This window comes from Sus scrofa, chromosome 15, assembly GCF_054392235.1.
Source record: "Sus scrofa isolate SSC_HxYL_T2T_F1_AM1 chromosome 15, Sscrofa_HxYL_maternal_Yorkshire_Landrace_v2.0, whole genome shotgun sequence".
Classification (NCBI taxonomy): Eukaryota; Metazoa; Chordata; class Mammalia; order Artiodactyla; family Suidae; genus Sus; species Sus scrofa.
Genome location: NC_139397.1, coordinates 50,228,692 through 50,256,290, shown reverse-complemented (window position 1 = coordinate 50,256,290; position 27,599 = coordinate 50,228,692). Strand labels below are relative to the sequence as shown.

The 27,599-nt window shown below is 42.0% G+C and overlaps 2 protein-coding genes across 3 annotated transcripts in view; both read left to right on the top strand.

Annotated features, from left to right (window-relative positions):
• Positions 1–336: 336 nt before the first annotated feature.
• The window catches only part of CSMD1 (CUB and Sushi multiple domains 1), a 1,878,204-nt gene continuing 1,850,941 nt past the window's right edge, over positions 337–27,599 (top strand). For both annotated transcript variants that reach the window (XM_084999785.1, XM_021075826.2), the window contains exon 1: positions 337–678. In XM_084999785.1, coding sequence (XP_084855911.1) covers positions 594–678 — 85 coding nt within the window. In that variant the 5' untranslated portion in view covers positions 337–593. The remainder of the gene's footprint in view (positions 679–27,599) is intronic.
• On the top strand, positions 3,001–8,221 carry LOC146395834 (uncharacterized). The gene is made up of 2 exons (XM_084999817.1): positions 3,001–4,211; positions 6,644–8,221. Exon 1 carries the CDS (start codon positions 3,084–3,086, stop codon positions 3,456–3,458), a length of 375 nt encoding a protein of 124 aa, XP_084855943.1. The 5' UTR covers positions 3,001–3,083; the 3' UTR covers positions 3,459–4,211; positions 6,644–8,221.

The following is a 27,599-nucleotide window of genomic DNA, read 5'->3' as shown; positions in this document are numbered from 1 at the left end:
TGGGCTCTGTCTGGGATTGCGCCGTCCCAGCCTCCTTCCCCTCTCTGTGGGTAGGGATGGTTGAGTCCAGCCGCTACGGCAGCGGCTCCTTGTGCCTCTAGCAGCCTGTCTTCTGCGCTCTCCGCCTTCCCTCTCTAGACTGGCTCTCCTCCCCCCCGCGCCCCCTCCCTCCCGCAGCTCCCACTCGCTGGCTCGCTCTCCGGCTGCCTCCGCTCCGGGTTTCTCCTGGCTGCGCGCGCTCCTCTCCCCGCCTCGCCCCTCCCGCAGCCTCGCCGCCTTGGTGCCTTCCTGCCCAGCTCGGCGGGCTCTCATCCCCAGCCCCGGCCCCGGCCCGACAGTCCAGTGTCGGCGCTCGGAGTGGCTCAGCCCTGCAGTGGTTCGGGACCCGATGCTATGAGAGCGAAGCGAGCCGGGCGCCCAGACCTGCAGGAGGCGTCGGATGCGCGGCTGGTCTGTGGACCGGGATCTCTCCCCCGCTCGCCTTGCCCTCTGGTGATTATTTGGCTCTGTTCATAGCCCTGCCGCTCCTCGGAGGAGCCCGGCACATCTGAGAAGAGCCATCGGTGTCGTGTGCGTGTGGAATATCTGCAGACATGACTGCGTGGAGGAAATTCGCGTCGCTGCTCCTGCTTCTGGTGCTGCTGGTCCTGTGCGCGGGGCTCCTTACTGCAGCGAAGGGTAAGGCAGGTTCGCCGGCTGCTGGGGGAGATGGGCGAACCCTCCGAGGCCCCGTTTGCGAACCAAGCGTCCGTTTGGAGGAGGGCAGAATACCGAGTCGCCGGCCTCTGCCACTGGCTCTCCATCGCGGACGCCCGGGAACGCGATGCCGGGAGCCAGTTTCCTTCGCATTCTGCCCACCCTCGTCTCCGCCGCCCCACCCCCGCCTTTCCTTCCCCCTCACTTGGGCTAAAACGAAATGTCTCTTTCCTCCGGGCTGTGGGTTATGAGGGAGAAAGGAGCCAAAGCCGAGTTGGGCTCAAACTGCGCGGTGGCGGGCGGCGTTGCTTTTTTCGAGATATGGGCACAACGGTTAGGGGTGGCTGGGGTGGTTCCCGGGACTTTCTTCCCGGACCCGGAGTGGCTGGGAAAGTGGCCCGGGCCAAGGCGGCCTGGCAAGTTCTGGCTGTCTAGAGGTTTGGGTGCCACGGGCAAACCCGCTTGTTGGCTGGGCCCGCACACCTTCCTCCTCCTCCCTCCCACGTACTCGGGAGTGATGGGGAGCCACCTCGGCGAGGCCGCCCCCACCTTCCACTCCCCGGACTTTGCTCCTTGCAAGTTGGAAGGAGCAGGCAAGGCGCGTGAAGGGAGCAGGGAGACCCGGACCGTGTTCCACCTCAGAGATAGTGGCTTGACCACGGGGTTCTTCCGCCCTGCCACCCCTGGTCGAGGGGAGGAGTGTCCCCGGATCGCTCCTCGGCTTGGAGCTCCTTGAACTTGGGGTTCTCCTTGAAACGAGTTAGGGAATGTTTTCCCCTAAGTAGCCTACAGGCTGCAACCCTGGGGCTGGCACTGACTCCTCCACTTGTCTATTCTCTGGGAGAGAAAACAAGGTCCCCGTTGATTCAGAGAGAGAAAGAAGGAGGGGGGCAAAGGAGAGAGGGCATATTGATTGATTTTCACATTGGAAAGTATCTGCCCCCATTTCCTCATTTTAGCCTCCTCCGATACTCCCCCCCCCCCCCGGCCCCACGTCAACACACAGCGTCGCACTCCTGGAAATCTCTGAATCTATACAGATTGTTTTTCTTTTCCTTTTTAAAGGATGGAGTCCAATCATTCTTTTTTTTTTTTTTTTAATGGCTATTTGCTCTTTCCCCACATCAAACTCCCCTTTTCTCTCTAGATTCTTCCATCTTTTTTTCCGCCCATTTTCTATTCAGTGTTCCAGATTCAAGGGTGATTGACAAGGCGAAGGAGGACTGTCTCTGGTTCCGTAGGAAACTCCAGATGGGCCTGGCCTGGGGAGAACTGGAGAGAAGGGCAGAACGGGCTTCCCTCGCCGTTGCCCTTCTTCGCCGGCATCTGGGGCTGGTTGAGAGCCCACAGCTCCGCACCAGCCCCTCCACGCAGGCACTGGCCCTCACAAAGGGGTGTCTGTGGGAATGCGCCCCTGATCCCAGGGAGCGCAAACGCTGGGTTAGTTACCGGAGTCAGGATCGCTCTAGCTTGGGGAGCTTCCCGCAGATACCGACCCTCCACCCACCTGCCTGGCTCCGACCGGCTGCCCTGCCTTGGGCGCCGCTGCTAGAGCGTTCGGAGGTGCACAGCGGGGCTAGGCAGGCGGGCAGCGGCCTTCGGGCGCGCTGGACTGGCTGGGATCCGAGGGCGAAGCAGGAAGAGTCTAGGGCAAAGAGGGCTGACCCTGGAGGTGTGTGCGTGTGTGTTGGAGGTCGGGCTTTTACCGCCAGGCCCCTGCTCGGAGAGGAAACACCTGCTACGCAACTCCGCACAACTTCCCGCCCTCTCCCCTGCGCTCAAAGCCCAGCAGGTTCTAGGCGGACAGCTCGGCTTCTGAACTCACTCTCCTTTCCCCGTGGTTCCGCGCGCTCCAAGCTCCGTTCCCCCGCAGTTAGCAGGGGTTGCTGCGTGGAGCCCGCGGCCCCGCCTGGGCTGCTTAGTAATCCGCACACGTGTGTGCCCAGCGGATACCGCCCCCTCGCGGGTGGGCCAAGCCGCTGGGCGGGGGCGGGTGCTGCTCTGGCAGATCCCTGGCCAACCTGACAAGGGGTGCAAAGTCCTGGGCTCCCTGGAGGGTCAGCCATGTGGTGGACAGAGCCTCCAGCGCCCGGAGGTGGGGGGGGGGGCTCCCAGATCCCGGCTGTAGAAGCCAAAAGTGGATTCCAGGGTTCCAGGCCCTTGGCGTGCACGGTTCGAGAGTAGGCTGTGTGTGTGTGTGTGTGTGTGTGTGTGTGTGTGTGTGTGTGTGTGTCGGTGGAGGGCCCGGAGGGTCGCGCAAATTGCGCTATTGCCTGGTGGAGGCTGCGGTGGGTGTACGCGGCCCCTCTTCAACCCCAGCGGGGCGGGGACCGCGTATCCTCGCAGCCCGGTGGGTCAAGTGCGAGCGCAAGTGGCCGCGTGGGAGCATGGAGGCGGCTGGTGATGCCAGCGCCAGAGTTGCCCTGCGAGTGCACTGGCAACTGGGGCAGGGTCGCAGTCCCCTTGGCGAGCAAGGCCAGGTGGCCAAGGTCGGGCCTTTGCCAGGGGCGCGCCCGGGCCGCAGCTGGCCCACAGCGGGTCTTTCCCTACGAGGTGCAGGCAGCGCTGGGGGCAGCGCCGGCCACCGCCGCGAGAACCGAGCTCCAGTGAGGCCAGGTGGAGGGTCCCGCTGTAGCGAAGAAGAGCGGAGAGTTTTTGCTGCGTGGGGCGGAATTCGTGACCTGTTTGCGAGTCGTGAGAGGTTGGAGGCGGCTGCAGGTGCGGCCATTAGAAAGGCGCACCATCAGTACCCGGGTCATTAGCTGTTGGTGATTGTGCTTGAGGTGTCAGTACAACGTTGTGGGAACCCCGGATTCCCTTGTGATACTCTTTCTTTTGCATTTTTAACGCTGTCATAAAGGTTGAGTCTCAAGCATGCATACCTTCTCAAAAGCAGCTCACTCACAGGGACTACCCCAGAGGGAAGAAGGTTTGAAAGCCTGTCTACTGTTTTCATCTAGTAAGTGGGTGGAATCATTGATTCCATGAACACTCCGATTCGCGCCCTTTATCCTGGGCTGATCGACTGGCTCTTTGGACAAAGTTTGCTTCTGAATTGTGGCTTGCCGTTTGTGCAGCAAGTAGAATGCAGTCATTTACTGACATTATTCAGAAGGAGTCCTAAAAAGAGGCGCATAGAATAGTAGCCCTTGGGTCTTGTGGAAGCCTCAGAGAGGGAGGTGGAGTGTTTATCAAAATCCATGAGTCTAAAATTCACTGACCCACCCAGCAAAGAGATCTAAGCATGCCTTGCCAGATTTCCACAGAAACACTGCAAGGAGAGAAGGGTGGGCAAGTGAGGGAGAGAGCAGATTTCCCAAACATGTGTGCTTCTATATGAATTAGGGCAATTCTTATCACCAGGAAGGATATTAAGACCTCTCATTTGCTGGCTCTGATCCTTATGGCTGGACCACTGCCTATATATGTAGATATGCACTGTCTCCTGTGGAAGATAGCTGCTCCTGAGAATAAGATGCTTTCATGGGAAACCCCTGATCCATCATACGGAAAAGGTGAGCCATCTGAAAGGAAGTTAATATTTCTGCATTCCTGATTTGCTTAGAGAATCATGACTATTTTTTGTTGAGTTGTCAAGGGGATTTTCCTTCTTCTTCTTCTCTTCCCCCCCCCCCTTGCTTTTTTTTTTTTTTTTTCTAATTCAGAACTGTTCAGCCAATAGCTCTAGTGCTTCTGGAGCACCTACATAATTCTTGCTTGGAAATTTTAAGTTTTAAAAAGGCAAGTAAAGGGGAGGCTTGCTTTCTTTCTAAGTGACCTGTTTTGTAAACTTGAATAGTAGGAGAGTGAGGTCTCATGGAACAAAGGAGGAGCAAATAGCAGGTAGTCACTTGGTGGGAGAATGTACCCCCTCTTCCAGGTCTCAGGTGTCTCTGCTCATGCAGGCCCTGGAGGAAAGTGAATCACTATTTTTATATTGGCTTTCAGTTGGCCAGTGCTGCTTGAGGAGGAGACAGACACAGCTACAGTGCATGAAAATTCCTACATGCAAAAGCAGCTCCTCCTGGGGGCAATGCTTCCTTAGTCTCCAGTTTATTGTCTCCAACAAACACCAACAGAGCTTTGAAAATGTCAAGAAAGTGGTTCCGCTTCCTTTAAGAAATAGATAAACAAAGGCTCAGTGGCAGGTTAGCACTCTTTGCAGAGGATACAGCAAATCCAGTGTATGCATTTCTAAACTGTCAAAATGCAAATGGCATATTAAACACCCTGTGCTCTACTGAATTCTAATCAGGCCTCTGGTAGGTGTTCTGCTGAGTTCATAGTGAAAACAAGCCCCTATGACTTGAATACATGTGATTTCAACTTCGCTTTCCCTTTAGCCTTTTTTATGTCTCTTCTGATATTCATTTCTCTTTAGATTTAAGAAGCTATAGTATCTTGCTCAGAATAGATAACAAAGCTATGCTGTCTTATAATTTTATTTGTTTAGCTTATGAATCAGAAGAAGACATCTGAGTAAAGGTATAGATATTCTACAGCCTACAGTATTTGTACCTTTGGGTTCTCTGATCTTTAAAAGCCTGTTGGCCCCTGTGTCACTGGAGTAAGAAGTTGAATACCTGGACAAGCAATGGTAACTGATAGATTCAAACCAGTTCCACCATGGCAACGAGACACAAGTGTTTGAAATGGGAGAAGGGGCTCGGATATGCCACCTGGCATAGATACTTTGGCTGGGGTGAAAATAATTAGTCCTAAAGAAAATCAACCCTTTTGAGCTTGCTTTCAATTTCATGGCTCCTGGACTTAGCTCACTTGTCTCCATTTCAGAACAAACTATGTGAATGAAAATCTGATAGTTCTATGTAGGTATTTGCCTAAGTGCAAGGAAATACTGTCTCTTTTACAGTGATGTTAAGATGACCTTGAATAACCTTTGACTAATTAATGTCTATATATAGGGTGGAATTTAGCTCCTAGTACTCAAGTAGAATTAAAATTCCCATTATATAAAAAAAAGAGTGGAAGAAACTTGGTTCACTGAATGGTTAAAACTGACTGACCATAGGAGCTTTATGGAAACTACACAACTTACAGTATCTCCTGCCCGTCCTCACCCCCACCCCTGCCCCAAGCCAGATCAACCTCTTTGGATGCAGAGTATGAAACATTTTTTTCTTTTTGTTTTGTTTTTGAGTTTAGATGCCATTTCCTTAAACCACTGATATCGGCTGCTAATTTGGGGGAGAGGAGATGTGGCCAGTGCTCTGGGGAGGTTGCATGGTCTGTACCTATTCTGAAACATCTCTGCCCCAAATGGGTGAGATTTCATTCTCTGCTGGGCACACCATCTCATTTAACCACACCTACTTCTGAATATGTTGGAAACGTTCTACTTAGGAACAAAGTTTCAACAAATTAACTTGATTTAGTGTCACTATTACTTTGACCCTCAGTGTGTATCTTTTGCAACTGTCTCTCTTGCTAAAAGTTTTTTGGTGAATAAAAAAAATGCAGGTGTGAACAGCTATTAAAAGTAACTTCTGTATCTTCTATGCTTCTAATGCATTTTGCAATTTATTGGTTGAAATCTTCCTGCTTTATCTTGCACTACTTTTAGCTCAGAGAAAGCTATAAAAGGCAAAGGGATATTACAGTATTGTCATTCTCTCCAAATATAAGCAGAATAAAAGGGATGCCTCCATCTTTATGCTTATAATCTTAATGTGATTTTGCCTCCATTGTCCATAAAGCTATAAGTCATGAATAATGCTTTGTGGTTTAAAATTTATCCTTGCTATTAACATGAGATCAAGGGAACTAAAAAAGTAAAAGAGTCAAGTTGGTACTACTTCCCAGTTTTTTTTTTTTGTTTTTTTTTTTTTTTGCCAGTGAATCACTTTAGGATATTATTATAACCTGGGATTTAAATTACATAAAATATTAGCCTAATCCTAAGTAACTTTTATTAATTTATTTTTAGGTCTTATGTATTTTGGAGACCCTTAATGTCAATAAAACCCAAGAAAAACTCACATGACATGTTATTATAAAGGTAAATCCAACTTCCTGCCTGAATTATCCAGATAATTTTAAGCCACCTGAGTCCTAGTGAAGTCAGAGCAGTTTTTGAGGACATCAAGCATCCCCACAATGTATGTGTTTTTTTGTTCTAAACTTGTGGCCTTTATCATTGTAAATGTTGGCATTGTGACCTTGATGTAGAGTTTTTAAATCATCTTTCGCAAACTTTGTATGCATAAGGACCACTTGAGGTATTGTTTAAATGAATGCAAATTCCAAGGCTTCTCCCACAAGTGAGTCTCAGTAGTGGTTTTGGGTACCATTGTTAAAAATCTGAATACCTGAATATCTGTCTGTCTGTCTATCTATCTATGTAAGCTCCTTTTCAAAAAGACGCCTCAAAATCTAAAAACCTATTCACTGAGATATCATAGACTCATTAGCCCACACTGATTTTATGATGAATATACTATATTAAGAAAAGGTGCAGGTATTTCAGAAGATGTCTTTATCATTAGTACCTCCGTTATCAGTGTTCATCATTCTATGCTGTTTAATCTTTTTTTTTTTTTTAAATGGTTTTACAACAAAGATGAGATTTAAGCCCCTTGTCCATAGTGTTTATGTTATGGAAAACTTCAAGGGGTAATTGTACTCTTTCACATAAAAATACTGTATGAATGAATTATTTTATTTTGTTCTTTTACTGTTTAGTATACCCTGATATGATTAATGTTAGGTAAGGAAGAGCTAAGTGTCAGATTAAAATTAGAATTGTTTGGGGAGTGATCTCTAATGAATAAATATCCTTTGAAATTAATTGTGAATTCTAAGCAGTCCTTTTCCAGATGCTTGGTGAATCTCTCTGCCTTTATTCACAGAAAGGCACTTACTTCTCCTCTGGTTTTTAAGTGAAAGTGCCTTTATTCATCTTTTGCAAGTGAATAATTTTCTACGTGAAGTTTATGTTCACGCGCAATAACATGGTGGTCTCTCACTGTTGCTGTTCCTAGAAAATCCTCACCCTTGACCTGACTGTGGTTCTTAAAACCTGAGGACTCTCTGAGTGAATTTTCACTGCCATTTTCTATCAGAAAATTGATAATCAACACTCCAGATCTTTTATGCAAGTGGGTAATCTTTAGAGTTACAGGAAGTTAAACACAGCTCCTTCTTAGGAAAATGGCTTCTCCTGGGCCTGAGGGTCTTCCCTTTCTTTCAGAGAATGGACTACAGAGCATGTTCAGAGGCCATCAACAATTTTTGTCTCCTTGTTTCAGACTTTTTTTATGGTTAGAAAAAAGTGATGTACTTTGATGTATAATCCAGCTGTGGATAGTTAAGACTTGCAGGGTGTGATTGACACTTCATACATAACACAGGAGGGACCCTGACAACATAGGAAGGGTCGCAGTTTTCCAAGAAATTAACAAAACTGAGCAGATACTTCCCTTGATGCACTAGAAATGTAAATTTCTTCAGCATCAATCTTGGCTTCCTTGTTCTGCCTCACTCTCATTCTCCTTTCTTTACAAAATATAATCATTGTGAGCAGCTTAAAACAAACCCAGCCATTAGAACTTTCTTTTTGTTTTGTGGCTCTGACTCTGGAAATGTGGCAGGTTATCTGCAGGCTACCTACCTGTTCAGTAGGTGAGGTTCATCTTAAACAAAATGACATTTTAAAAACGTAAATTCTGGAATTCCTGTCATGGCTCAGTGGTTAATGAATCCGACTGGGAACCATGAGGTTGCAGGTTCCTTCCTTGGCCTTACTCAGTGGGTTGAAGATCTGGCATTGCCATGAGCTGTGGTGTAGGTCACAGACGCGGCTCAGATCCCGGGTTGCTGTGGCTGTGGTGTAGGCCGGTGAGCTACAGCTCCGATTCGACCCCTAGCCTGGGAACCTCCATATGCCTTAGGAATGGCCCAAGAAATGGCAAAATAAATAAATAAATAAATAAAAATAATAAAAATGTAAATCCTAATACTTTAAAGAAAATGTGGATAATATCAAGAGAAAAGTGAGTAACATCATCTCATTAGTATTAGGAAGAATTCTTTTATTTATTGATGCATGTAAGCATCTAGGTGGAGCTGCTGCTATTTGAGGGAAATAGGTTTCTGGTCTGTTCTAATGCTCTGCCATGAAGACCTGGGAGCCAGATTGGGAAGTCTTGCCTTCAGTAGGATTATGGTCTTCATTCTGCTCACTTGCAGAGTTAAAGGAGGTGGCTGCTAGTGGCACTCGTGTCAGCATCACTGGAGTTGAGGTGCACTTGTCACTTCCTCCCTTTAACTATGAAGACTTGGAATCTGTCTCTGGATTCTCTTGGAATCTGCCCCTCATGGAACTTTCATTCATCTAAAACAAAACTAAAAATCACTGGACTTGATTAGTGTTTATACACATATCACACTATCAGAGACATGAAAGTTCATGTAGATAATGGGGAGGAGTTCTCATACGAGGTAGACTCTTCCTTTAGCTTCTCCAAGGAAGGAAGAGAAAGGAACTAGGATGAGTGAGAACTGGTCTCAGGACACACATCCAGATGCCTCCCACTTCCCTTTTCTTTTAAGCACAGTGAGGACCAGGTTAACTGTCCGGTCCTCTTAGATGAACCTGCAAATATCAATGCTTAGTGGAATCCTCTTCAGAAATTCTTCCATGGATCCTTAAAGCTAAAACACCAAATGGGAAAGTGTAGAAACTACTGTCCTGAGACTATTTCCTGAAATATGAAAATAGATCTCTTTTTAAGGCCTGTCCTTCTCCTTTCCTCACACAATCAGTGGGTCAGACCCTACCCTTGTTTGGACTGGGACTGGGAATCTATTTCTTGGAAAAAATACATTTTATTTTTAAACTCTTTTTTTCCAAGTTACAGGATCATAGCTGTTACGGTCATGTTTTGTTGCAATGACCTCTGAGAATGTAATACAGAACATTGGGTAGAAAAAAAAGCTCTTTTGAATTTACTGGTGATGTGTGTTAGCATCTTAAGTACTGTACATACTTCTACGGAATACAGCATGTTTTCCCCAAACTAACTTTCAGAGCATTTCATAATCTGGCTCTTGTCTCTTTCTCGCTATTTCTCTATGTTTTTGCTGGTGATGCCAGCTTCAACTGAACCAGTTTAACGCACATCCTGAAATGCACGTTGATGCCATTTCTCTCAAACCTACCTAAAGCCTGAGTCCACTTTTAGTCACCTCTCCCAGGTCAGTCACCTAATCTTTCCTTCATCTACATTTCTTTGCCACTTACCATGTTTCATGGCCATTTGTCATAAGGTTGGAACTTCTATAAGTTTAGGATCTTCTTAAACACATTGTTTGCTGAATTTGTTTCCATTTGTTTCAATCATTCTCACTCAGATTTTTATTTTTTTAAGGATTTTTTTATTTTTTATGATTTTTAAAAAATTTTTATTTCCCCAATACAACTTCTTTTTTCCTACTATACAGCATGGTGACCCAGTTACACATACATGTATACATTCTATTTTCGCACAATATCATGCTCCATCATAAGTGACTAGACAGTTCCCAGTGCTACACAGGAGAGGGAGTGGGGTGTATTGAGAGCTTGGGGTTAATAGATGCAAACTATTTGCCTTTGGAATCACTCATTGATTTTTAAAATTTAGAGAATTAAAAGACACTTTTGAAGCTGTCAAACTCTCTTTGTACTTCCTTATACACTCACTGTTTCTTCAGTGAAAAAACAGCTGTTCTTACATACTTGATTCTGTCCATTTTTTTGTGTGTGTGTGTCAAAATAATGTGCTGAAGATGTTTTGTGAAAAGACTCTTAGGAGAGAGGTGACCTATGGAATGTATCAGTAATGATTCTTTCAGCTCACTGTGCATTATTTATTTGTTCACATCCCTAAACTAGAACTTGTCAGAACAGTTAGCTTTGAAACCCTATATCCAAGTCATTCTTTTGCCCAGCTTATTTGCCTCATTTGTGTTTCTTTTTCATAATTGTTTCTCTTTGTATACAAAGTAAGCTATCTGGGGTGTTGGCTTTTTTTTTTCTTCTAGTGATAATAATTTAATGATATTAGAGTGTGTTCAGATATGTCAATCTAAAATTGTCATTTTGCTCTTCATGGCTATTTTATCCCTCTGCTTTTTTAATTTAAAAGAATCATATAAGAGGATTATGGAACAAAAAAGAACTAATCAGTCTCTTTCTTTTACCACTGCAATTACGAAATTACCTTCCCAGTGTTCTTTAGTGGCAACACAAAAAATAGAAGGGATGTTTTTAAAAATGATGGGTCTTCTGACCCAAAAGTACAAAAACTATAGATGTGCCAAACTTTGGGGTATGATTTATAGCTCCTAGAAAATGTGTTTTTCTTTCCATTTATGATGGATAGACAATAAAAAGCTTTTTAAAAGAGTTGGTATAAAATAACATGAAGGGTTATATGGCAAGGTGAAGCAACAGTGGATCTTCTCACTTTCATATGTAAAAATGAAAGTTGTCAGATGGAAAAAAAAAAGGTACATAAGGGAGAGATCTGGTGTCATTTATTGAAGCCTTAAAATCAGAATAAGAAGGTTGAGCCACATTTTTATGCCTTTTAATGAATGCTCTTTCTTTGTCCCAAATTAAGGAGGAATAGAGTCATTGGAATGTTGAAGACATTTATAGCAGGTTTGTATCCTATTGTCCTCACTTCCCTGCCGCCATTATCCTCCCTGAAGGACCAGACCCCAAGGAACAGTTAAGGGCTAGAAAATAGAGTTGTGGAGCACAGATTGGAGAGGGATCTTCCATCTCAACACTGTTTGTGTTTGCTAGCTCTTGCTGTGTAACAGTGAGACTGCAAACCCAGCAGCTTAAAACAGCACACAGTCAAGATTGCAGTTTTCTGTGAGTGGGGGTCTGTGCATGGCTTAGCTGGGTTAGACACCTTGTGCATATAGTCTCCCAAGACTGTAATCAAGATGTTGGCTGGGATTTTAGTCTCATTGGAAGCTCAGCTGGGGAAGGACCCAGTCCTAAGATGACTCAGGTGGCTGGCGGAATTCCATTCCTTACAGTTGGTTGTAAGACTGAGAGCTTAAGTCTATTGCTGGACATTGGCCAGAGCTCACCCTCAGTTCCTTGAGAGGTGGCCATGCTTCCTTGCCATGTGGGGCTTCCTATCATGGCTCAAAGCCAAGGAAGGAGAGACTCCAGCCATACGATGTGACAGTGTTGTTTGTAATCATATAATCATGGACACACAGCCATGTATAGCCCATTGCTTTGATGTTATTCTCTCTGTTAGAAGTAAGACCCTGGTCATGCCTGCCTTAAGGGACAGGGAACTACATGTAGACATAAACACCAGGAGGTAGGGATCGTGAAGGCCACCCTGAGAGTCTCTCCATCATGGGATCCTAGAAATACATCAGTATAGAAAGCATCATTCAGTCAATTATGAAATTGCCAAGGACCTGCTTAAATAAGAGCAACAAATATAAATAGGTATTTTACAGAAAGAACTAACATAAATGATAACTGTTGGAAAAGATCCTTAAACTTATTATTGATCAAAATAAGGAAAATAACATTGAAAAAACAATGTTTTTTTTCTCCAATTCATTTGTGAAAGTGCAATTGATATATTATACACTAGCAGCTGCATGGAGACATCATGTCCATACACTCTTGTTATATAGAAAAATTGGGTGAGTTCCCATTGTAGCTCAGCATTAATGAACCCAGCTAGTACCCATGAGGTTGTGGGTTTGATCCCTGGCCCCACTCAGTGTGTTAAAGATCCGGCATTGCTATGAACTGTGATGTGGGTTGCAGATGCAGCTCAGATCCCACGTTGCTGAGGCCAGCAGCTGCAGCTCAGATTCGACTCCTAGCCTGGGAACGTCTGTATGTCTAAGGTGCAGCCCTAAAAAGATAAAAATGGGGGGGGATAATTTGGTCATACCAATCAAAATTCTAAGTATTTTAACCTAGAAACCTGATACATTCTGCAGTAATATATATGTATTCATTTTAGTCCTCTTTCTAATAGCAAAAAAGTTAGAGCTTAAATATCCATCATCCTAAAATAGCTAAATAAATTGTTGTGTCATGTACCATATTACCTATATGAAAGTATGTCCATGATAAAGGATTAAGTTGAAAATTCAAAATAGTGTATATATTTTGTCCCCACTTTAATATAGGGAAAGGCGAAGTTGCTTCTATGCATGTGTGCAACTATCTGAAAAGATGCACACTTTATAACACTGATGTTTAAATGTTGTTTGACTTTTTGGCTAACTACATCAGACTTCTCTAATTAAAATAATAGTTCTTAAATTGAAAAGGATTACCTGGAAAAAAAAAAGTGACAAGTAGCTTTTCTCAGGTCATGCTGATGAGCAGAGAGAGATGATAAGATTTTTGAACTTGAAGGGACCTTCACGTTTTATAAATCTACGTTCTCATTTTACTGTGTCCAGAGAACTTGCATATTGCACAAACTCATAGGGAAAACTAAGGCAGAAGGCAGCCTAGGCAAACACTCTTTCTTTGGGAGCCCATACACTTCTTGGTGACCAGCACTCCATCCCCCCCACCCCAAGGCAAGACTGTCCGTCATCCCCCCTTCTCCCTCCCTCCCTATCCTCCTGCAGCAGTGATAATCTCTGGACATAATAATCTGGGAAGACAGTATGGCTAGGAATGCCGTAGGCTTAAATTTAAAACCTGATATCCTGGCAGCTTGACAAGTACAACATTCAACCTTCATGCTTCTGAGAAGGTCCAGAACTACTAGGGGTGCTGTAGGACCCTCAATAAGATGGAAAACTGTTGAAGGATTTTGCTACTTTGTTAAATACTTGACTGAGGTCATTTTTTTTAGGTTATTAAATACATAGTGCCACAATGTTACCTAGCTGATGCCACTTTTATGTTAATAGTTAATGTATTTCTACCAAAGATAATTTGAAGGACACATTTGTCATGGCAGAATCTTAAATTACAAAGAATGCAACACTTTAAATTCCACCACACTGAAATATTTATGGGGACTGCTCAAATTAGTACAATTTAGACAATACCTTCTTTACATTTCTTAATGATCAAAAGTACTTGAATTAGGAAATCACTCCACAGAATGAGAACCAGTCTGTCTTTCAGATTGGCCACAAGTGTTGTAGGCTAGAAATCATTTGTCTTAAATCTTTGTGTGCTCAGAGGTTCTGTTTTAGAGAGGATGGCTATGCAGAAATGCCTTGTTTCATGTATTTGATGCATTCTCCAGGCAGCTAAACAATCAGGGTTCAGTTTGTTCAGTTTGCCCATCTGACCCTAAAAGTGTGTGTGCCTTAAAGAACGTGAGGCTTTCCTCTCACATACTATTTCCTCAACTTTGTAAGGGGCTATTAACTGGACTCAGCATTACAGGGATTCAGTGAATAAGCACCTGTAAAAAGCTTAGAATGGAATCTGGCAGTTACTACTCTTTTTTTTTTTTTTTCTTTTTTTTACAGCTGAACCCATGGCATATGGAAGTTCCCAGGCCAGGGGTTGAATCTGAACTGCAGCTGCCAGCGTATGCCACAGCCACAGCAATGCTGGATTTGAGCCCCATCTGTGACCTATACCACAGCTCACAGCAATGCCAGATCCTTAAGCCACTGAGTGAGACCAGGGATCAAACCTGCATCCTCTTGGATGTTAGTCAGATTCTTTTCCACTGAACCAGAATGGGAACTCCAGCTGCTCTTAACGTTACAATGATTTTATGATGACAATTGAAAATTAGTCTACCAATTCCAGTTATGGTTACAGAAGTACCATTGGGGCAAACTCTGTTTTTCTGGAGAGAAATTATTTGTAAGTAGAGAGCAATAATTTAATAGTTATATTTAGATACCAACCAGTGTCTTATGTTCCCTAATAATCATCCTGATACTAGTTTCTGCCATTCTTTGGGATGTTCAGAATACTTTTACATTAACTACTTCATTGACAGATTTAAAAAAATATCGATTTCTCCATCAGGTCAAGTGATAATTGGATCCCTGTCATGATTTGGCCTCATGGATCACACTTGGGTTGAATCACATTAAATGCTCAGAACAGTCACTTTGAAGAAATGTGCGCTAGAGTCATTTATGGTTGGGAAGCCTTGAACAAAGGGACCTTGAGAGAAACAACAGAAGAATAGGAAACTTTTCAAAATGAGATTGTGTGAAAGGTCATTGGCTGTGAGCATTCTTGACTCCATGGGATGCTTTTGTGGGCTGAGTGGGTTTGGGAATTGGTTAGATTTTCCAAAAAAAGAATCTGAGGTTCCTTGTCAGAGAACCTTTGAAACAGCATACCTTGCTGGGTGAGCCTTGGGAAAAGCTGAGGTAGATGAGGTCTTCAGTAGGTGGTACAGTAAATGGTATCTTTCGGAACCTGAGGAGTTATTAGTGGAATTGGAGACTCAGGGTGATTAAAATCTATAACGTGATTAGGGCTCTATGCAGTGACTTAAACTCAACTCTCACCCCCACTATAATGGGGCAGACTCTGGACCTTTTCTTCTGGCCTAGACTTCACCACCCAAGCATGACTGACCATTGAATTGATAAGTCGTGTTGAATGTTCAAAGGTAGCGTCTCTCGACGAAAAGAATCAATAAACAATCTATGATAAAAATAGACAAGTTTTACTTAAGCCAAACTGAGGGGTCTAGGCCAGAGGATAGCCTCTGAAATAGTGCTGAGGAGCTACTCCAGAGAAGCAGGCTTTCCCACACAGTTTTGTGTCTTCTTAGAACGCAACATCACACAAATCAGTTACATTCCTTGAGCTTTCAGAAAAACAAACCAGCATGTCCACAGCAGGTCAGGGTGGCCTTGGCACTTGGGAAGGGAGTCTTATCATCAAAGGAGGACCAGTGTTGGTATCCCAGGAAGGGGTACATTTATTCAATATGTGTTTTTAATGTGGACATTGCTTCTGCAATGATGTACAGTGTATGCTGAGAGGACACAAATAGGCTAATTGTTCTAGTTGGCAGAAAACTCAAGTTAGCTCATGCATAAGCTAGAATGGCTTCCCTGTACCTCACCATGTGAACATTTCTTTTATCAAGTCCCTACATGTGACAGCTCAGGGTAGAGTGACACAGGTACACTCTACATGGTGGTGTTAGAATTCAAGATTGTCCAGGGTCCAGTGACCAAGACTTTCATAACAGGCTACCCAGGACCCCAGCGGCTGTTAGCAAAACACAAAACCTTCAAAGTCAAGTGAGTCCAGACAGCCAACCACAGGAACGTGCATGTCTCTCACATCCAGCATGGCCAAGTACAGCCAACGCCGAAATTTGCCTGCACCAGCCTATCTGCTGGGCCTGCAGAAGAGGACAGGGAGGCCTCTGTGTTGGCAGCCCGGGGGACATGTGGGCAAGGGGTGGATTAAGTACTGGATGTTTGCTCCCCTGTTCCTTGCATGCTGACTTTCCACACCCTCTGGTGGGGTCCTGACTCTGGTTCCCTGCTCCTACAGGGGCATCTTCCTGGGGCCAGCTGGGCATCAGTGGGATCTGTGGTTCTGTATCAGTCTTAAGTGGGGTCTGTTTCAGAGATGCTCATTCATTCTCCAGCAAGCATGACCTGAGACCTAGGGTCTGCCAGTCTTATGGGGCAGAGGCTTTACAAGGACATATGTCAGCAGAGTGACTTCTGAGATTTTCTTGGACATGATCTTGGGTGAGGTGCTTGTCTGGGTGATCTCCTCAGGAGCTCTGGGAGTTTAAGACTTTTTGCCACTTTCCAAGTCCAGGAAAGAGAAGACATTGTGCCCTAGTGTGTAGGATTAAGGGGTCCATACTCACCCTCCACGTACTGCTTTCCTTTTGCCTGACACCCTTTGGCCTTTGCCATAGAAAGAGCTGCTAAGTGAGTGTATGCTAAGCGCTGCTGTGTTTTGTTTTTTTTCATTTTTTAAAAGTTTTATTGAAGTATAGTCGATTTACAAGGTTGTGATAATTTTTGCTATACAACAAAGTGATCAGTTATACATGTACACACATCCATTCTCTTTCAGATTCTCTTCCCACCCAGATGGTCACAGAATATTGGGTAGAGTTGTCTGTGTTAAAAGCAGGTGTGTTTTTGGTGATGGTCAAACTTCCCACCTTGTTTCAGAGAGTGGAACGTTAAATTTGCCTCTTATCTTTCTTTGCAGAATAGTTTGTATTCTACTCGGCTATCCTTGAAGAAACTACTCCATCAATTAATTTTTTAGAGACAGAAAATAGTTAACAGAAGTAGAAAACTAATGATCAACATTGTATTAAAAAAAAAGATTAGGAACCAATGATTGGTGAAGACATGGTCTGTCTAGAGACAACACCAATATGACCATTGGTCGTAAAATTTGTATGAAAATGAGCACTTCAGCTCTTACCATGGCTGGTTCTAGTGCATCTGGGAGGTATCTGACAAATTTCAGTTTTTGGAGAAAAAGACAAGCCCAGATGCCCTGATTCTACCACTTCAGAAAACACTTGATCCCCTGTGGGCTTCCTTTGTTTACAGCTGACTGCCATGAATCTCAGCATATCTTTAAGCACTGTTGCACTAAAGTGGCACTTACTTTAATGAATATTTGATAAAGAAAGAGTCCAGTGGAAGGAGTAAATGTGTATTATACCTACCACATCAAATTTATTTCAAAAAGGACACATTTCCAACAAGTGCATGCTGGGCTGGGCAGGGGGTGGGGGTTATACAAACAGATAGCTCTTAGCTTATATAGGATGGAGGCACTAGTTGTAGATGAGTTTCTACACATGGTACAGCTGTTTTCAAGCTGTTTTTAGATTATTGGAATATTTCCGACAAGGTAAAAAATACCAGTCCAAAGAGTTATATACATATTGAACTTAACACATGCAGAGAGCTAAAAACAAAACAATACGTAATGCTAGAGGAGTACTATGAAATCATTTTCTGTATTTTAATACAAATATATTACAGAGCAAATTGTTTTTGCGTTTCGTTAGATGCCTTCACTAATGTAGTGTCATATGTAAAGAAGAGGAATATGGCTACTAAGACCACTTAAAAGAAAGATAAGGACTAGTGCAACTTTTGGGGTAGTTACTCCATTTACTTGTAGATAGATTTTTAGAGAAAACAAACATGATTTGTGATAGCGCCATCATAATTATAAACCAATTACTGGCCCTTATATCTAGGAAGTTATTAACTGCAATTGAACAAAAGCTCTGTTCCAAACCAGAGAGGCATAATGTACACTGTATAAGGATTCCTTTTTCAAGCAGATTTTCACCCAGTAAATAAAATTGCTTTTTTTCAGAGATGGCCAATCTAAGCAACCCAAGAAACAGTATTGCTCCTTCCTGATCAGTTAGTTTATCCCAGATCCTTCTGGGCTACAGAGGCAGTGTCTGATCTTTATTTTTCCTTCCCTATTATTATTGCAAGTAGTGTATATACTCTGGATGACTGTCACTTGTTGCCATGGTCTTTGTCACTACCACACTGGCCTGCAGTCTGTGTACATGGTGCATCAGGAAGCCCTAGGGACTCACGGTGAGCAGATGACCAGTAAATCCCTTTGGAGTAACACTTCTTTTTCTTTGGATGTCATCCCTGTCCCTGGACCCTGCCGGATGGGCTTTCAGTCCAAGGTCTGTTGCATTCCAGTTTGGGGACCCTCCTGGGCTTCTTTTGCTTTATACGAAAAACAAATGGTCTGGTACTTCCCCTTTCCACCCTGACATGCTTTGACTTGACATTCTAAGTATAGCAACAATCAGCTAATCAAGACATACTTAGAGGGTGATAGCAGAGTAGCCTGAATTCAATAAGGCCACTTGCAGCCAGGACGTAGAAGAAATCCATGGGGTGTGTGTCTGTGTGTGTGTGTGTCTGTGCGCACATGTGCGTGTGTTTCATTTTTTTGGTCTTTTTTTTTTGAGGCTGTCAGTGATCTCTCTCTCTTTTTTTTTTTTAATTGCAGTTCTCTGTGCTATACAGTAGGGCCCCATTGCCATCCATCCCCAAGCCCCTGTCCATCATCCATCCCACTCCCTCCCCCTTTCCTCCTGTCATCCACAAGTCTGCTTTTCTTGGCCATGATCTGTTTCCTTTCTCTTTTGGGTTTTTTTTTGGGGGGGGCGCACCCAAGGCATATGGAGGTTCCCATGCTAGGGGTCGAATCAGAGCTTATAGCTGCCCAACACAGCCACAGCCACAGCCACAGCCTCAGCAACGCCAGACCCGAGCTGTGTCTGTGACCTAAACTACAGCTCAGGGCAATGCCAGATCCTTAACCCACTGAGCAAGGCCAGGGATCAAACCTAGCTCCTCATGGATACTAGTCAGGTTTGTTAACCACTGAGCCACAACAGGAACTCCTTATTACCTTTCTTATGTCTGATGCATTGAACTCAATCATCTGCAGTTTCTCTTTTCAGATGACATACATTTTCTTTAATTAGTGTAAGATGAATTTAATCACCCTTTGAGCCTATTTCTCCTGATATTTTCACAACCCCTTTGAATAACAGAAGTCACCATGGTGTATTAAAAGCACTGGGGCCTTGGTTTCATTTTAATGTACTGGGACCACTAGGTCACACTGGTTTTCTTTAGGATGTAGATCTCACCCTTCTAGAAACAAAATGCTTCCTGCAGTTTTGGGGTAGAAGCTTCCTTTCTCTGCTTTTTCACTAAATGGGATGCCTTCTAGTAAAACTGAAGGACAATACATCCATTTTCCTTGACAGTTTGCCCTTTGTAAATTTTGGAGTTGAAACTAGTATCTAATTACTTTTTTTTTTCCCAAATCCAGCATCAACATTAACAATCATTTATTATTTATGTGGAAATTTATATAGTTGCAAACTACTTATAATACTTAAGAGCATACAACGTCTGTGGGAGACAGCTCAATACTGTATTCGATGACCTTATAATTTTCTGACAAGGAATTTGAGGCTCAAAAAGTCACTGGCTCCCATCCACACACTTTGGGTTGCAGAACCAAGATCCCAGGCATTATTGTTCAACCTCTCTCTTCATTGTAGGTCACTGATTCTTATTATTTTTCTTGACCTTCCAACTGCATTGTCCTGCTACCATGTAAAGGATGAAAGAAAATCTATGCTGATGTTTATTTGTTATCCTACTAAACTCTAGGATGTTGACTAGGGTCTTTTCCTGATGAATCGTAGTTAGTGACCTGCCTTTCTGGTGATTTTTCTTGACATCATTTTCATATGGTCATTCTTCTTCAGCACCTGATCACAGAGACACTGTATTTGTAGAGTTTCTGGAGTTCTATCCAAAACTTTAAATGTATCTAGAATCCAAATCCCCAGATTGGAAATCATCAAGAAGATCCTTTTTTTATCCTGCAGCTGCGTGTTCACTGGCACACTGACCACGAGGCTGTGCCCTGTGAAACAACCATCTCCAGACAGGACCAGCCAAACCTTCTCTTGGAATGGCTTGCTTCTTATTAAATCACTTTACTTTTGAAAAATTGTTTTCTCTTTTATTTTTATTTTAGGACATAGACTTTGGAGGAAAAGGTTTTTAGCCAGGTTGGCAGTGTTGGATTTCTTATGTTGACATGGAAGGAATAAGGCAGGCTCCTGATCGCCATATTCAGTCCAGAAGATGCTACACCTACATGGAACCCTACATGTCTCTTTTAAATCCCTGGTGAATAAATAAGTGCATGTGCAGCACCTTTATCCCTATGAAGGGCTCTGGTTCGGGGCCAGTAAAGAAGTGATATTATTCTTGGATGGAGTGTACTTAAAGACATTTGGAAAATTAGACTTCGTCAATCTTAGGATTTTTTTAAATTGAAATTTAGTTGATTCATAATACTCTATTAGTTTTAGGTGTACAGCATAGTTTCGAAATTTTTATAGATTATAGTTCATCTGAAGTTATTATTAAATATAGGCTATATTCCCTGTCCTATCCAATATATCCTTGGAGCTTATTTATTTTATATTTTGTAGTTTGCATCTCTTAATGCCCTTTCCCTGTCTTGCCCTTCTCCCTTTCCTCTTCTGCACTGGTAACCACTGCTTTGTTCTCTGTATCTGTGAATGTGTTTCTGTTTTGTGATATTAATGCTTATATTCATTTTTTCTTTTATTTTTAGATTCCACATATAAGTTAAAGCATAGGGTATTGTCTTTGTCTGACCTATTTCACTAAGAATAGTGCCCAGGAGTTCCCATCGTGGCTCAGTGGTTAATGAATCCAACTAGGAACCATGAGATTGTGGGTTCGATTGATCCCTGACCTCACAGCGTTGCCGTGAGCTGTGGTGTAGGTTGCAGACACGGCTCAGATCTTGAGTTACTGTGGCTCTGGCATAGGCTGACAGCTACAGCTCTAATTAGACCCCTAGCCTGGGAACCTCCATATGCTGTGGAAGCGGCCCTAGAAAAGACAAAAAGACAAAAAAAAAAAAAAAGAATAGTACCCTCCAAGTCCATCCATGTTGTTGCAAATGGCAAAATGTCATTCTTTTTTATGGCTAACATATATATATATATATATATATATATATCACAACTTCTTTATTCATTGGTCTGTTGATGGGAACCGTAGGTTGCTTCCATATCTTGGCTACTGTAAATAATGCTGGTATGAACATTGGGGTGCACATATCTTTTTGAATGAGTGTTTTAGATTTATTTAGGTAAATGCCCAGGAATGGAATTGCTAGATTATATGGCAATTCTGTTTTCAGTTTTTTGAGGAACCTCCATATTGTTTTCTGTAGAGGCTGCATTAATTCTTCTAAGGCAAAGTAAAAAAAAAATCACAAATAAACAAATCAGACATAATTAAACTTAAAAGCTTCTGAACAGTAAAGAAAACCATCCACAAAATGAAAGACAACCTACAGAATGGGAGGAAATATTTGCAAATGATATGGGGAAATAAAGGGTTAATATTCAAAATGTATAAATAGTTCATGCAACTCAATATCAAAAACAAATGACCCAATTAAAAAATGGGCAGAAGGCATAAATATACATTTTTTCCGAAGAAGACATACAGATGGCCAATAGGCACATGAAAAGATGTTCAGCATTGCTAATAATCAGGGAAATGCAGATCAGAATCACAATGGGACATGACCTCACATCTGTCAGAATGGCTATTATCATAAAGGTGGCAATTACCAAGTGTCAATTTTATGTTTGATTTCAGAGACTTTGATATCTCACAACATTGGGCAGGAATGAACTCTGTAGATGTCAGTAGAGCTCAACAATATTTCTTTGCTTTTATGTTGTTTTTTAAGGTCACACATATCATTTAAGTGCTAGAAAGGGTTCTGGAACCCAAACTGAGAAAAGTAATGCTTCAGTACCAGTAAATTGAATTTTCGGTGCAAGTAAATTTCACATAGATTATTGAACTCAATTTAAATATTTAGTCAACTAACTTTATTAAACATCTTCTATAAGTCCAACTTAGGCTAGTTGCCATGGATATACAGTGAATGAAATAAAGCCCCTGCTCTCAAGCATTTTACATTCCAATAAAATGATTTTTCTCAAAAATGTGATCAGAGTAATAATAAAAAAAAAACAGTAAACAATTATAAAGCATGCTGCAAGATGTTGGATCTTCAAAGAAAAATCCATGTGTCTCAGTATGCTGTTACATTTAAGAAATAAAATATAGCATGAGTTCCTTTTGATTGCCCAAGAATTCTGAGTAATTTAGGTTTTAGTACTGTTTTTTCCTTCTTTGTGATATCCCTAGAAGGATGAAAATTATGAAACAATGCAATCAAATTTCACAGAAAATCCAAATTATTTTTTTATTTTTATTTGAAGTATAGTTGACTTAGTGTTTTGTTTTAGATATATGTATATATACACAAACACACACACTTTTCCCTTATAGGTTATTATAAAACATTGAGTGTAGTTCTCTGTGCTCTACAGTAGGTCTTTGTTGGTTATCTGTTTTATATACAATAGTGCACACGCATGTTAATTCCAAATTATCGTGTCAAATGGTTTTGAATTTGTAAAAAATGACAGCTTTTAAACTGGTGAATTAACCACACAGCATTTACAAGACTACCCTCCCCAAACAGGTTTCAGTACTTTCACTTGCTGAGCAAACATTTATGTGATTTGATTTTGTTTGACATTAGGAAGAAAAATTGAGGATATCGAGTGATTAACGAGACAACCTGAAACGCCTGACTTCCTGGTGCCCATAATTTTGATAGCTGGAAAATACGGTTATAGTCATGCAATCTCAGGGATGAAATTCCTCCCTAACACAGGACTTCTTTACTAGGGGTCCTTGAAAGAAAGTCGACAAGTTCTCTTTGAATATTATTTAGTGTCCTATGCCAGAGTTTTATGATTCCCTTAGGAGAAAGAATCTATATCTCTGTAGACTGAACCCAGTTCTCCATTCCCTATAACTTCTCCACATTGTGGCCTAATTTCTGCCCCCTGGAGCAGCGTGTAATGATGTTACTCCCTCTTTCATCAGACAGATCTGAAAAATATGTGGAAACAGATTTTAAATTTCTTACCTTCCTCTCAGCTTTTTTTTTTTGAAACACAATTTTTCCCCAAGTTCCTTGAGACTTGCTTCAGTTCTTAGTTGCTGCTTTTGAGATAAATGTTGATCACTAATAACTGTTTATTTCACCTAAAAGCCGTGACGTCTGTTCTCAATGAATAGCTTTCATAGAAAATATAAATAATCAAGTACTTACATGTTTAAGTTAACAGGGGTTTATAGGCTATTTTTTCCCTATTAAAATTTATTTAGACAAGCCAACTTATCTTTGAATTCCATGTTTTATACATATAATAGTGGGAATTATATTCATTTTAAAAGAAATGTAACATAAAATTTGATAATCTTTGCACAAGAAATGTGAGAACAGAAAATAAATTCTTGAAGTTCCTGTCATGGCTCGGCTGTAATGAACCCGACCAGTATTGATGAGGATGCAGATTCCATCCCTGGCTTCACCCAGTGGGTTGAGGATCCAGCGTTGCTGTGATATGATGTAGGTCTCAGATGTGGCTTGGATATAGGGTTGCTGTGGCTATGGCGTAGGCCAGTGGCTGCAGCTCCCATTCTACCCCGAGCCTGGGAACTTCCATATGCTGCAGGTGCAGCCCTAAAAAAAGAAAAAATAAATAAAAGAAATACTTTATTTCAAAAATACTTTTCAGCCAAATATATTCAAGGAAATGAGACTAATACTGTACATTTTTGTGCATGCCTTTGCAATCAGAAATTATGGTCTTTGAATGTGTGATAAATGTAGCCTGTGGTTAAAAATATTTTTGACTTAAAACTCAAGAAATTATTTCAGATAAAAATAAATCTTCGGAGTTCCCGTTGTGGCTCAGTGGTTAACGAATCCGACTAGGAACCATGAGGTTGCGGTTTGGTCCCTGCCCTTGCTCAGTGGGTTGACGATCCGGCGTTGCTGTGAGCTGTGGTGTAGGTTGCAGACGCGTCTCAGATCCCATGTTGCTGTGGCTCTGGCATAGGCCGGTGGCTACAGCTCCGATTGGACCCTTAGTGTGGGAACCTCCATATGCCGCAGGAGCGGCGCAAGAAATAGCAAAAAGACAAAAATAAAATAAAATAAAATAAAATAAAAATCTTCCCTTTCCTTCTTTAGGTTTATAACAATTATGACAAATAGCACCTGTGTGCCAGCTTTCACTCCAAAGGCAAGGATTAAGGAAATTTGAACTTTTATAGTGTTCGAAGAATGCCTTCTGAATAGCCCTTCATGAAGCAGCTTTGTTTTACCATAGGGCTGCTGAGAATGGCTGTTCTGTAAGTCCAGAGTTAATCCCTGACTCAAGAGTGCATATGGGGGATAATCCATATTACAATTGTTTTAAGAATTTTACATCAAAATTGTTTTTAATTGCTTTATCAATTTCTTTTTCCTTTTAGGGCTGCACCTGCAGCATATTGAAGTTCTCAGGCTAGGGGTCCAATCGGAGCTGCAGCTGCCAGCCCATACCACAGCCACAGCAATGCCAGATCTGAGCCTTGTCTGTGATCTACATCACAGCTCACAGCAATGCTGGATCCTCAACCCACCGAGCAAGACCAGGGATTGAACCCACATGCTCATGGATACTAGTCGGGGTCCTAACCCACTGAGCCACAATGGGAACTCCTGCTCTATTAAATTTTATTATAAGTGTTTGATAGCTTGAAGTCTTGTTTTCCAAAGATGCCTTCTTTTAAAAAATGTTTTCATTAAAGTATAGTTGATTTACAATGTTGTACCAATTTCTGCTGTATAGGAAAGTGACTCAGTCATGGAAATATATGTATTTTAAATTTGGTAAATATCACATATATACTATACCTAGAATGTTTTATTCTCTGGTTTAGATTCAAGTTTCCATGAGGGAGAAGATTTATTTTGCCTGAAGAACCTTTTTTTTTTTTTTTTTTTTTTTTTTTTTTTTTTTTTGTCTTTTGTCTTTTGAGGGCCATACTCATGGCATATGGCATATGAAGGTTCCCAGGCTAGGGATCTAATTGGAGCTGTTGCTGCTGGCCTACACCAGAGCTACAGCAACAGCAGATCTGAGCACCGTCTGTGACCTACACCACAGCTCATGGCAACGCTGGATCCTCAACCTACTGAGCAAGGCCAGGGATCGAACTCGCAACCTCATGGTTCCTAGTCGGATTCATTAACCACCGATCCATGACGGGAACTCTGACACTTTTATTTTGGTGTTTGGGACTAGGAAATTACCTTGCTTTTCGAGATTCTATGGATGGGAAGTTTTCTTCTTTGGTTTCATAAAAAACAAAGTATGACATTTACTTTGTCACAGAGTCAGTGTTGTAAGTTAAAAATGGCATTTTCCAGGCTCTTTATTCATTATACTTTATTTAAATGTTTTGTGATATATTTAAATGGTATAATCACACACTTTCTGTTATTTTATGTACCAGAGATACTTCTGGTAATGAAATTAAAACCATGAGCATGTAGTGTTTGCGTCGTGCATTGACCAAAGTTATCAAGATAAATCTTAACATTTTTAAAAGATTTTTTTATTATGTGAGAAGAGGATTATAGTAAGGGTCATACATAGTTTGTTACATTTTGTTCAGATAGTGTATCTTAAGCAATTTTGTAAAGCTGTTGAAGATAAAAATAATAAAATATTAGCAGTAAGAATAGCATCACTTCTGGCATTTTTTATTCTGGATGCTTTAAACACTCAATTCCTTGCATAGCTTTCCTGTCCTCATCTTATAGACTAGGGCATTAAGGATCAGAAAAATTCACAGTTTACCCAGTTCTCAAAAGGAATCAATGTCAGGAACAAGTTTCACATCTTAAATCCAATTCTCTGAGTCCTGCTTTAAGTAATAATTAGGTCACATCCTTCTCAAATTTTTATAGTTTTTTTCTTTTCTTGACTTTTTAGGGCCGCACCCACAGCATATGGAAGTTCCCAAGCTAGGGGGTCTAATCAGAGCTGTAGCTGCTGGCCTATACCACAGCCACAGCAATGCTAGATACAAGTGTCTTCGACCTACACCACAGCTCATGGAAACACCAGGTCCTTAACCTACTGAGCAGGGCCAGGAGTCGAACCTATATCCATCCTCACGGATACTAGTCAGATTTGTTTCCACTGAGCCACAATGGGAATTCCTGTAGCTTTTTTACATATTATTTTCTATATTAATTTTATATGAGACTGAAAAATAAGTTATTTAGATATTCTATTGTTGAACGTTGAATTGCCTTCAGATTTTTAGGTCTTGAAAAATTAATTAATGTATGCACCATGTAAAACAGAGTAAATAGTTAAAATACACACATGTATTTCAATCCAATTTTGACCATAATACATTAAAAAATTAAACCCTCAGTAGAGTAGCTGTTTTAGCCATTTCTCTTTTGTCACAGAGTAACACAATATCTGCTTGTTTTTGTTTTGTTTTGTTTTTTGTCTTTTTTGACATTTCTTGGGCCGCTCCCGCAGCATATGGAGGTTCCCAGGCTAGGGGTTGAATTGAAGCTGTAGCTGCCAGCCTACTCCAGAGCCACAGCAACGCAGGATCCGAGCCACGTCTGCAACCTACGCCACAGCTCATGGCAACGCCGGATAGTTAACCCACTGAGCAAGGGATCGAACCTGTAACCTCATGGTTCCTAGTTGGATTCGTTAACCACTGCACCATGACGGGAACTCCAGATATCTGCTTGTTTAAGAGAGATGAAATTGACTGCTATCTGAAAATATTTTTTAATTAGAGTACATTAAAACTCTAGACAGAAGCCTCACTTTCCTCTGCTCCACTCAAAAATCAAAATAATGGATTATACATCATCATGGAAGAGGATGAATGCCACTATAGACTGGAATCTTCACCATGAGTCCCAACATCACAGGCACACGTGGTCAGAAACAGGTCCAGATTAAAAAGCATGTCTGATAACATAAGTTGAATGGGGCTGTTGTGAGATAAAAAGAGTGTCATTTCCCAGAGGTTTTCTTTCTCCCTGCCTGGGTAGAAAAGTAGATAGATGGGTAGATAGATACTTGATAAATAGATAAATTAATAGATAGGTAATTGATAGAAAGTTAATAGATAATTGATGAGCGGAAGAAAGAAAAATAGGTTTGCTTTCCTCCTACCTCATTGGAAAGATAGATGAGATAGATGGATGATGGATAGATAGCTAGATAGATAAAAATATAGAACTGCCTTCCAAATAGGATGTGCTGAACTGTTCCCATTGGCTCTAACTGTGAGCACCCCCATCTCATCTTATTTGGGGTACAGCAGAGAAAGAAGAGATTTTATGAAGAAAGAAGAATATTCTGATATTTAGG